This window comes from Lutjanus erythropterus, chromosome 4, assembly GCF_056507025.1.
Source record: "Lutjanus erythropterus isolate fLutEry1 chromosome 4, fLutEry1.hap2, whole genome shotgun sequence".
Taxonomy (NCBI): Eukaryota; Metazoa; Chordata; class Actinopteri; order Lutjaniformes; family Lutjanidae; genus Lutjanus; species Lutjanus erythropterus.
In genome coordinates, this window is record NC_139320.1 from 25,694,133 (window position 1) to 25,706,496 (window position 12,364).

The 12,364-nt window shown below is 37.8% G+C and overlaps 1 protein-coding gene and 1 long non-coding RNA gene across 2 annotated transcripts in view; one reads left to right on the top strand and one right to left on the bottom strand.

Annotated features, from left to right (window-relative positions):
• Window positions 1-654: 654 nt before the first annotated feature.
• On the bottom strand, window positions 655-4,950 carry ttc36 (tetratricopeptide repeat domain 36). Its single transcript, XM_084717431.1, has 3 exons — window positions 4,793-4,950; window positions 4,371-4,559; window positions 655-993 (listed from the first exon to the last, which is right to left on the bottom strand). The coding sequence occupies exons 1-3, from the start codon at window positions 4,896-4,898 to the stop codon at window positions 728-730; spliced, it is 561 nt and encodes a 186-aa protein (XP_084573557.1). The 5' UTR covers window positions 4,899-4,950; the 3' UTR covers window positions 655-727.
• A 1,111-nt stretch (window positions 4,951-6,061) lies between these two features.
• Window positions 6,062-12,364, top strand: part of LOC146328421 (uncharacterized) — a 70,952-nt gene continuing 64,649 nt past the window's right edge. The window contains exons 1-2 of the long non-coding RNA XR_014769942.1: window positions 6,062-6,259; window positions 8,398-8,505. This is a non-coding gene — a long non-coding RNA (uncharacterized LOC146328421). The remainder of the gene's footprint in view (window positions 6,260-8,397; window positions 8,506-12,364) is intronic.

Below are 12,364 nucleotides of genomic sequence, written 5' to 3' on the forward strand. Positions count from 1 at the left end.
TTATCATTACAACTACTATAACATAAAGTGTGACCAATTTACTTTGGCATAAATTGCAATTTCTGAAATTGTTGATGTAATTTAATTAGCCTCTATTTGTCTCCTCAAACCATTTTGCTCATAAGTAGGAAAAGTGCTTCAACATGGATCTATTTATGCAGTGTTTATTGACAGAAGATGATAAATAATCCCTCTGAGGACACAAATTTCACAAATTTATTGATATAGTGTTTGAGAGGGGTCTTTAGATTCTGTAATATCACTAATACTGAGCTGACTACTGCTGTTTGTTCCATCTTATTTCATCCTTGTTGTGAAAAACATTACTTCAACTCTGCTGTTGTTGACTCTTTTCAACATGACAAGAGTGCCATCTAGTGGAGAAGAGCTGCAGTGCCTCCTCTGTGTGCAACCAAAAAACAAGCTTGGTATTTGAATGCTGAACACGATGTCACATGTCGTATATGTCATATTTGATTAAACACAGCAGCGCATGCTTCATGATTCAACCTGACAACTTTGTTTCTAATTTAGACTGTCTTTGTGGGGGAAAATGAGAGGACTGTGATCTATGTGTGTCACTGGCATTATACTGTATAATAAATCTGACTTGCCTCATTTACAGCACCACAGTCAGTGAATAAAAAAAGGACATTAAAAGCTAAAAATAGTGTTTTATTAATCACATACACAAACAAAGAAAGGTGTGAAAGTAACTGTAAATTGTCTACTTCGTCTCAGGCACTGGGTTGCGCAATTTGTTGATCACCTCTGACAGCATTTTGTTGCACAGGGCTGCGTACGGATTAAGAGCCACAGCCTGTTGTCGAGCAAATTCACTTCCGAGTGCAGCTGCTTTCTCAAAATCTGCTCTGGCTTCATCATTCTGGCATGCTAATCTACGTAAAAGGCCTCTCTGCACCAGCCCCTGGCAGCCGGTCCGCCCGGTCCCTCCGCTCAGAGAGATGGCTCGGTCCAGGTCCTCCAGCGCTCCTGAGAAGAGACAAGAGCACTGTGAGACACACACGCTCTACAGGCAACTCAGTCTGGGCTTTAAGACAGTCTACTGCAGTGCTCAGTATTGTAGAGGAAGCAGTCAAATAAAAAGTGTATTTACAGTCATCTAAATGATATTATACAGATTATGAACTAGCAATCTGATGTTTTTTATGAACCCAAAAAGTAGAGCTGTCACAAATGCATCAGTAATCTCAATAAATGTCTCTTTTCCAGCAGTAAACAATGTCATTTTCAGATGAATACAGTACTGCAGCACTGATTCAGCCTCTGCTCAGTTCATTTCACATTTTCTGCATATTATTTTAAATAGATATGTAGGTGTTTTGTTGGGAATATCCAGAAGATCTTGTTAGTCAGCATGAACAACAACTGGCACCAGGTTACAGACAAATTGAAAAGCACCGCCTATAAATAGAAACTCCAATTTTAGGGGCAGACAATGCAAGTAAAGAGATGTTACAGTACTGAGTACATGCTGTTGTTGACAAAACGATCTCCTGCAGACTGTGAAATGCAATACTCACATATGCCAAAGAAATAAATGTATATAATAAACCTGTTACAGTAAACAGGGTTTGAAATACAGGGGAGCTCAGTTCCCCTAAAAGAAACATGAGCTCTAAAATATTGAAATTTTTGGTGCTATTTGTCTTTTGCTGTATGACTTTCTATTTTCCTATATTTGTATTTGTATTTGGGTTTGTGAAATAAATAATAGGCTAATTAGGGATAGACTAAACTGGGTCCATTGGCCATCAAGCCACTAATTTTGGTGGCCAAAGTAAAAAATGTAAATGTAGACTTATGTAAAAACAACAAAGAATAAGCAATTAAACACAGCCTTCCTTAACTGTGAGACTTGTGTTGTCCACTTTTCACTTGAATTGTGACGTGGTGTTTCCTGAAGGCATCGTTTCCAATGAAAAACCACAGTATATTAGGTCCTTAAATGTGCCTCTGGTCACTTTGACTCCTGCTTCCATTCACTCCTAAATTTTATTTGCTGTTTTGTTTTCTCATCATCCGTCTTGTTTCTTGTTCTTCAGTAAGGTGACCTGATGCACACACCATACATTGTCTTTCGAATGAACAGAGGTTGTTTTATTCTGGAAAAGTTATCTTGCAATATTTTTCGTTAAGACCAACATCTGAGGCTATGGGAAGCAACCTCCAGTAAGTCTGGTCCGTTTAATAAAACAAATCACTGCATGTCCACCATAGGTTGGTATTTTTACCAAGTTATTCGCCAGAGGTTGTTAAAAAAAACATTACAATAGTAAATAATTTTGCATCATGCATACCCTTCTACCCCCCACTGCTGCAAAGTAGGCCTCGGCTGAAATTCGAACACTGACAGTACAGGTGTCATTTTTGTTATGACATTGTTGCACTTTATCATACACTGAAGGTAAAGTAAAAATTAGTTTGAATGCATTAGATGAAATGATTTTGCAATTCTACTGCAGCTCTTCTTCTACTTTTTATTATTTATTCATTGTTGTTAATTAATATTTAAATAGACAGTCTTTCTCTTGTTCTTTTTTCAGTTTAGTTTTCATCTTTTTAATTAATGTTCTAATGAGTAATTTTTATGCAATAAGAAAAAAATCTTTTTCCGTCTGTCTTAATCGGTTGCATACATTTTACATTTTTACATACAGTTTATGTAGCCTTGATTTGGATGTTTACAGGGGCCATTTAGACTTATAAGAGTGGTAATTCTAGTTCTTCAAGTAGAACATCATAGTCAAATAAAACTTGTTTTCCTAACAACAAAATTGTGGCTTGTCAAAGTGCTCACTGGCAAGTAACTTTGGAAAACCACTAGCCACAGTGCCTCGTGAGCAAAAACTTTGTTGCCCTGCACTGAATGTGTAAAACACAAGGGACACTTGTTCATTTCATTAAAGCGCACAAGAAATTCTCCAACCTTTATATGCTTAAGATATGAATAAAACATCAACATCCCTGTATTTCTGTACATTCATTGTATACATGCATCTACGTTTGTGACAGACGGCAGGTAAGAACACCAAGAATCTGCAGGATTTCTTTAAGCATATACATGATTGCACATTATCTATGTTTGGTTGCAACTGTGCATGGTATTTGAGAGTGAAGGCAGTGGAGTTATCACATCTTGCAACTAGAAGAGAAACAAAACAAATAAAGAACAAAATAAAATCTTTTGTCAGTTCATAAATAATTAATGTACCAAATTTGGTGAAGATTAGATGAAATTAGTAGGAGCATTGTTGAAAAAACAGTAAAAAAAAAAAAACATCTTCACACAGCTCTATGATAGCATAAACTGCTTAAAATGACTTTGTCATCGAGTACTATATAGTATAAAATCAAATAAAAGATGTATTTACAGTTATTCTAATATTATCATACTCAGCATAAGCACAGGCTATAACTTGTTCCAGTACATCTGTCATTTTTGTAGTTTATAATATGCTGAATCTAGAAAATTTTATTGACACACAAGGGATTCTTAAAGGGCCAGTTCATCCCAAAACCAAAAATTCTTACTTTTGCCTGTAGTGCTGTTTATCCATCTAAGTTTTCCTTGGTGTGAGCTGCAGAGTTTTGACGATATCAGCTGCAGAGATGTCTGCCTTCTCTCCAACATAATGGGACTCAATAGTATTCTACCTGTGGTGCTCAGAGCACCAAAGAAAATACATGTGAAAAGCTCAGCAGCAATGTCTCTTTCCCAAAAACATAACCTGGTTACTCAAGATGACATATAATAATATAATAAGGAGTTTCCTGAAGGAACTACTTTCTTTCTAGTAGAAAATAAAGTAGTTCCAGCAGCTTCTTCTGCAGACAGAGAGAGTAGTTCCTATAGTAGTTCCTAAAGAAACTGGAAAGAGATTTTGAATTTTTTTTTAAAGTATGTTTTTTGGTGCTTTGAGCACAACAAGCCAAGCGCCATTTAGTCCCATTATATTGGAGCAAAGGCAGACATCTCTGCAGCTGATACCTGCAAACCTCTACAACTCACACCAAAAAATATAGATGGATAAATAGCACTACGGGCCAGGGGAATGTATTTTGGATTTTAGGGTGAACTGTCCCTTTAAAGATGTGACTAAAGCCCAACATCCCTGTGATTCAGTACATTCAGGGTATACAACCCGGCCACCCCTGTGACAGACAGCAGGTAAGAGTAGCAAACACCGGGCTAATTCAGAGCGTGTATTGTAACACTGCTGACAAAGTGCCTCACATAGACAAAGGTGTGATATGGTGTCACGCTGGCCTCAGACTCAACAGTCTGATGTGCAGACACACTGTGGTGTCTGCCTGGAAAGGGTTCTTATTGAATTTGTGGCATGTACCTGCTGTGTTCCCCTGCAGCCGCAGGGCCTGTGCCCGGTTGTTATAGGCTGAGGCTCGCCGAGGCAGGATCTGGATTGCCTGGCTGAACAGTTGAAGTGCAGCTTGCAAATCCCCAGCCTCTGCTGCCGAGACACCCCGCATCTCCAACTCTTTCACTTGCTTCAGCAACTCTGTGTCAAAGCCACTGTCTGGCAGGGGGAGATAAACAGGTTGAAAAAGCAGTCAAACTCAATTGACAGGTACCGTGGCAAGGAAAACACAGAAATGTCACCCAGAACTCAACTTGGATTAAAATGTCATGTTTTTTTTAGTCCAGGAATGGGGCGCGTTCAAATAAATTCAATATGCTGTGAAATGATAAACATAAAAAGCTGTGACATGTGATATGTAGAGACACATCAAGTCAGAAGCACACGCTCACCATCATCAATTAATTCCTCCTCTTGGTTCAGGCCAGGGATGTCTCCAAAGGGGGTGTTGGGGTTGAATATAGCTTGGAGTACAGCTCTGTCATGTGCCGAGGCCATCCTGCCAGTGTCTGTGAGGAAAGCGCGGAGAAATGGCAGAAAAAAGGGAAAATCATGACACCTAAATTACAGCTGGGTGGAGAATTCTTCCTCCCCAAACTTCTTCCATTTCCAGCAGCCAATCACATAAGGGGGCGGAAGCAGAGGTGGACTTTGTGCTGAGCACATCTGTATTTGGTTAACTCAAAAATGCAGGCCAGGCCTGTTGTTATAGAGGCGAAAGAAGACAGAGTGGAAATGTTCTGAGAGGTTTTCTGTCTGATGATTCCTGCTCAGTACAAATTAAAGAAAGTGTTCAGAGCAGGCTCTCCAGAACCCCATGGGATCTGTTGTTATAGAATTATAAATCTTTCCTTAGAATTAAGAGATGCCCAGATTTGGTACAGTAGACACATATTTACCAGAAAATGTTGACAAAAATGTTTAATTTGATCGTAAATATTGATTAAAAATAACCCTTTACAAGAAAACTTACCATACATTGCAGTAACCAGTGGAACACAGGCTAGGAAACATTTATTTATTTATTTATAATTCAATACAAAAGACTTCATCATTTAACAAATTATATTTTAATTTTAAAATCTAAAATAGTTAATGGATTAGGTTCAAATCATATCACGTCAAGTCCCAGGCTAGGCCTATTGTATATTTTAAATATTTTTATAAGGCCTATTTCATATTTTCTATTATTTATATTTTATTGTATATTATTTAAAATGAGTATTATTATTTGTTTTAAATATTTTAATTTGGCATTTTTCATATTTTCTATTATTTATTTTATTGTATAGTATTTAAAATCATCAGACTCTGCATTTATCTATTTGTTTAATCTATCTATCTATCTATCTATCTATCTATCTATCTATCTATCTATCTATCTTTTTTACAAATGACTTTGCAGTTCAGTCTATATTTTCCTTTTAAAAATCTAAAATAGTTAACTACTTTTATTGTATATTATTTAAAATAATCAGAATATGCAATTAATTTTATGTTTACATGGTGCAAATATTTTGAATTTGTCATATACATGACTTTGTTGTTGTTTTGTCACAGAACTAAATTGAAGTGTAAGCAAAGATTATTCCAAGGGACACATATGAAGGGGTCCTCGGTATATTTTCTATCCTGTAAGAGGCTCTTGGCTGAGAAAAAACCAAGAACCTCGAGACAAAACAACATTATTTTCCGATACAGTGTCTGCACTTAGCGCGGTGCTGTCGAGCCTCACTTTAATTAGTGAGGGAGACAGAAATTATCCACCATCTTGGATTTTAAACCGTTTTAATGGAATTTACCTGGACACACCGGTGGAAAACTGTGGAACCGTTGCTGACAAGTTCATGTTTGCTCTGGTAGGTTTGTCCGATAAAAAGCCTTTGTTAGCACCAAATGTCTGTTATGCTAATGTAGTTCTTTACTTAGAACTACTAGTCAGGTAGTATTATGGTTTTAAAGCAGGTGTAAGTGTAGTCACTTACGAAGCTAACATTAGTGTTAGCTTGACGGTGCTAGCTAACTGGAGCTAGCCAGTAGACATGTTTTATAGGCAGAGCAGTGGTGCTAACAGGTACTGTTGTACTGTACCCGTATTTGTGGGACTTAACGTGAATATTTCCGTGTCGTGATACTGTATCCTTGTACTTCACTACAATTAAGAGGAAAATACAGTACTTTAGCTGCATTTCAACGTACTGCAAGGAGCTTTGAACTAGCGACGAAACTGTCTCAGTTTAGCTGAATACAAAAGCCACCATAGATTAACTAGTTACATCAGTGATGTTCACAATAAGAGGTCCGTGTCATTTTGCTAGGGGGTTTGTGAAAAGTTTTAAGTTTAGTGCATTTAAATCATGTAATTAAAAAAATATTTATTTGTTTTTACAAAAGACTTAAAAGCTCAATGAATACTGTTTTGATTTATTACTCTAAAATATTTTTCATAGCTTGTGTTCTAATCTAACAAAATAAATAGCACACAAGGCTTTTCAGTTTTCTTCCAAGAACAAGAACTCTCAATCTCTTTCCCACCCTTGACCCAAAGACATTCTCAGTAGTGGACAACCTGATTGGCAGTACAGTTTACAATTGGGATAGTAGAAAACATATAAGAATGAAAAAAAAGAAAAAGAAAAGAATTGGAAAAGAAACAAGGGAAATGGGTTAAGGCTAATGGAGCACTGCAGTTTTTATTGTATTTTATTTTCTCTTATTTATATTATATATTTTTATTTTATATGATTTGCAATTATTATTTAAGATTTTGATCTTTATTTTGTGGTATGGTGGTGGAAACACCACTGCTTTTGTCCACAACACAATATGAAAGTTCCTTGTAGCCGCTTTCAAGTCTTACTTTGCAAAATTTATATTTTACATATTGTGCTCATCTATGTATTATGCATTATCATAGAGTAAAGCTACTCTATAGTGAAGAAGACTGTAAAGATTTGCCACATGTTGACCAACAACAACAACAAAATGCTACATTCTTTCCCAACTGATGATAATAAACTTATAATACAATTACTTTCACAGGGGTCATAATTTTGCATTGCATAATTTTGCTGTTGTCATTTCAAGTACATTTTGTATTCCACCACACTTTCAAGTCGCATTCATTGTACAGCTACTTGTAATGGAGTTTTTTACAGTGTGCTTTTGGTAATTTTTTCTTAAACTTTCTAATTGTGAGATTGTTAACATTAATAGCAGCAAACAACTGTATACTATGTAAATATATAGTGGAGTAATGGTTTCCTGAGCAGAGAATTAAGTCACACTCCCTCTGTGTGTGTTTTATTATTATTAAGTATTTCCCCTGTTCTTTGTTTTGGTAGCTGGGCCGGCTGTACATCTATGACTTTTCTTCTCTTTGATGAGTGAGTAGCTTGCTGGGTCCGTAATGATACATGTCTATTTTCATCAGTGATCAGCCTGAATAGGGATCATGGCTTACTAAAATTTGTTCTGCAAATGTTGCATCTGCTGGATGTTGCTGAATGTTGTATAGCATCTTCAAGGAAAAGATGAAAATACTTCTTCCACCACAGGGTCAAAGATAAAGTGAGAGAAAGCTTTTCTGGCCGTGACCCCAAGTCAGAGGAACGTGGCCAGCAGCAGTTTGCTGCAGATTGTTGTGGAGGGAAGCTTCAGTCAATGGAACATCTCCTCAGCCTGATTATCAGTGGCAGGATTTCAATATTGTTTCACATCCTAAACAATATGAACATATTGAGCAAGTCCAGGAAGCAGCTATTCATTGCAGCCTTTCAGGATAAGGCAAGCAGATCTGCGGGACACTGGTCTCAAAGGATAACTATGCTGTTTCACAACTGAGTTGTTGGGTTTCTGCCTCCAGAACAATCAAACTGTACCAAGAGAATTGCTCATGTAGTCACTATAACTAGGTCTGAGACACTGCTTTGCTTGTATATTGCTGGCAGCGGAATATAACATAACCTAACGATTTTATAACCTGGTTCTGCTATAGGAAACCTCCTGAGGAAATATCATGACTCAAATCCTGCCTTCTGCTGCCACTGCTGACCTGAAGGTTGATGTACTTTGATGACTTGATACAGAAGAAGCTCTTCTAAAGGTAAGTCTCGTTTCCCCTTAACTGTATGCTGTGTGATACAGTTTGATGACTGGATGTTTGTGAGAGGGTTTACTGTTTGGTCTTGTAGCACTGTTATATCAGTCCTGCTATACTGAAGTTACCTGCTGCACAGCTGTTGAAAACCCTTTACCACCAAGTGCATCATTGAAGATGAACTGCTGAATTGGTGCTAGAAGGGGGGCCGTCTGTGGGCTGGCGACTATTCTTAACAACGCCAAAGAAATGTAATTTAGGGAGCATTGCTACCTTCTCTTCCTGTTCTTTTCTCCGTTGCCTTTTCTTACTGCTGCTTTCATGTTTGAACAGCATGACTGCTCGCTCGGCTTGTAGATGCGCTCAGCTCAGATTTTGAGTCTAATCTAGCTACTGTACATCATGTTGTCTCATCATATGATCACCTAAAAGCTTGACATTGTTTATTTTGCTGCTGCAGTCATCACACAGTAATCATCATATCTGTGTATTACAAAGAAAATAATAAATTCAGTGTTTCCTCTACATTCATTTAGGAGTGGCGGCCCGCCACTCCTAAATCCTAGCCGCCACTCCTTCAAATTTCTTTTTTTTATTATTATTATTATTGTTGACGCAAATACACCACCGCCGCATCTCTCCACCTTCAAAACAGACTCCTGTCGGGTACTTGCGAGCACTAAGGTAAACTGCAGATAACTATCTTGCTCAGTATGGAAATATACTTGCGCGTGCTCATTTGCATGATGTTAGCGTTATTTGGGGGGCGCGGTCGTCAAGCACGTCAAGCACCTAGGCGACAGGGCAGAGTCAGAGGAGCGAATTCCCGAATTACAAATAAACAATAAAGCAGCGAATTACCGGCCGAAGAAGAGGTAGACGTAAGTTATTAGCTTGAGATAACTCGACATAGATTTTACAAGTTAAACAGTCGTTCACAACATGTTGATGACCAGCTAACGTTACGTAACTTATCGGTAGTTTAAGTTAATTTGGCCCGGTGCCAACTCAGTGTCGCTAACGTGAGTAAACTAATTGATAGTATTAGGCTAACGTTAATATCTACACGCCATTATGTAACAACTGACTGCATTTTTCAGATGAGTTTATTGAAATATTTCTCTAAGGAACGCCTGCCGCCGCTGCTGAAAAAAATCCTAGAGGAAACACTGAAATTAGTAATTTAATTGAACATTTTTTTGTAGTATATTTTGTAGTTTATGTAGAATAAGTATATAATTTTGTTTTAGAGCGATCCTATGTCATTAAAAGAAAAACGATAAACTTGATGGAGATGTGGCATAGTTTTTAATTTGTGAGTTCTTCTTTAATCACAGGCATATTTCTGAGGTGGGAATCTGAATAATATGCAAGGGCTGATTCTCCAACATGTTGTTAGAGCACCTCCCAGGCCCCAGTGCAACCGCACTGCATCGACAGTCAGTTTACACCTCTGTAATCAGCATTATTTTCTGGTGCTGTATAGTTGTCTACAGTATAGTGATTGGTCTTTGACTGTTTGTTGCCTGTGTTTAGATAAGCACAGTAGCACTGCTAGTAGCACTGCACCACTGTACCAGATGTTGAAGTGGTGGGCAGCTTATCTTCTCCTGCATGGGACGATTGTCACTGCAGGCCTTTCTGTAGTCATTTTGCGTGTAGGCCTATGGTGTGAATACATCATCACGGGTTCAGGGTAGGGCTGGGCGGTATGACCCAAAATTCATATCATGGTATAAATTGAATCCCTTCACGGTGACGGTATTTATCGCGGTATAAATGTTGCGGTGTAAAAATTATAATGGAAGTGTTTCTGAAAGGTTTTGTAGTCCCTTAGCAAAACTAAATTGATTTAAACAACAACAAAAAAAGCAAAGATATAATGTAATTTTTTGAGTATTGTGCAGAAGAACAACAGAAGTAAGGATAGTGCCTCAGAAGTACAAAAATTCTTGACTGATCAGAGGGTGAAAGGAGTAGTTGGTAAACAAGTTTCAGCTCTTGTTTTTCTTACCTGTGTCGCTGTACACAGAGCAATGCAACGGCTGTAAACTTTACAAGCTGAGAAAGGAGTGCGGGGCATGCAGCACAGGTGCTGCAGCCTAGGCAGAGAAGCTCCGCAGGTCTGCTGAGTTTTTATAACAGAACCAATAGGGCACAAACTTTTTCCTTCTCTGACTGTGAAAATCTGATGTTTTTCTCACCACAGATGATGAAGAAAGGCATTAAAACATGAGTCTCACTGGTCAAACATTCATGTAGGCTCATATAGGAATTTTTGTGTGCGGCACTGCACTGTTTAAAAAAAATATTCATATAGGACGGACAAATCCGATTTGACTTATGGAAATCTTAGTCACTGACAGCCCTTCAAGGTGTTCTCGATAGATATTGATAGAGATATTGCATTAATGATAATGGAACAGTCATGAGGTCACAGTGACCTTGAATTTTTGACCTTTACTCACCAAAATCTAATCAGTTCATCCTTGAATCCAAGTGTACTTTGTACCAATTTCCCTCACAGCATTCCTGATGTATCGTGTTCACAAGAATGGGCCTAGTGTATGTACAGATGTATGGAAAACTTACAAGCAATATCTCCATGTCACGGCTGTTGCTGACACGGAGGGATAAAAATTAAATTTAATAGTCTCACAGTCTGAGGAAAGAAGCTGTTCTGAAGTCTGGTGGCGGGGCAGCGGATACTTCTGTGTCTCTTACCAGATGGCAGCAGGGTTAACAGGTTGTAGCTGGGATGGGTATTGTCTTTAGTATCTTTTGGGTTGTGCACACACACTTCCCCTGAATGATATAATTTAGCATGTAATGGTGCTTCATGTTTCTATGTACAGTGGAATCAGAATGAAGCAGTTATATACATATTTATGAAACAAACATACTTAGCTGGTAAACACGGTACACTTTTGGGGGAAATTACTGTATTTTTAATGATTCACAGTAAATAGATTAGTATTTAGTAATATGGAAACACAATTTTCAGGGTTATACAAAGACATGTTTAATGATTACTGTGTACAGTACAACATTTTCCTCTGATCTTTGCTTCTTCTCCCTGAGAAATACTAGATAGCTTTATCTCTTCAGAATCAAAAGATTATTCAAATGAAACAGTCTGAGGAGGAAAAATCCCTCTTTGGTTAAACTGCTCACATCTCATACTGTGACGAGGGATCTCAAATAGACGCTGCTTTGATTGAAGAAAACAGTAGGGTACCACTGATGTGTAAACTGTGGTATTTTAGTCGTACACACAGCAAATCTCTGGTGGAAGCAACAGGATTTTGACAGTACACACAGTTAATCTATGCTGCAAACTACAGTGTTTCATTACAATGCACAGAAAATCTGTGCAGTACATGTCTAGACTCATGTAAACATTGTATGTGGTAATGTGGTGTATTTTTATTCTACAGGAGACACTTTTGTGTGCATCATTTTGTGTTATTTCAGGCCAGCTTTGGTGTAAAACCAGACATGGTATTTAGAAACAATTCACAATATAAAAAAAATTTACTATCATAATATGGAGACTGGTGTTTTTGTAAAGCTGGTCCTTGACTGTGACTATTCAAACTATTCAATAAAATTTAAAGATGGATGACAGATGGCAGGAAAAACATCACAGAATCAGGAGAAAAGGAGTGCATATAAGAGATAGTTAAACTACAGTGGTGCAATGAAGAGCGTCAACTCTTTAGGGATCTCCACAGCAACAGACGTTGGTACAGAGGCAGACAATAACTGTATCAAAAAGAGGTTTTGTTGCATGTAACAAATGGCAGATAACAGCGGTGGGGGAACAACAGATATTGCCTCAAGGGGAAACTGATAGCAGCCAAAT

What these genes read in the sequence shown, in the direction of transcription:
- ttc36 (XM_084717431.1), bottom strand. Translation starts at nt 4,898, where the DNA reads ATGGCCTCGGCACATGACAGAGCTGTACTCCAAGCTATATTCAACCCC. An exon ending in GGAGGAATTAATTGATGATG is followed by an intron (nt 4,560 to 4,792) that starts GTGAGCGTGTGC and finishes TCCCCCTGCCAG; the next exon opens with ACAGTGGCTTTGACACAGAG. An exon ending in GCTGCAGGGGAACACAGCAG is followed by an intron (nt 994 to 4,370) that starts GTACATGCCACA and finishes GTCTCTTCTCAG; the next exon opens with GAGCGCTGGAGGACCTGGAC.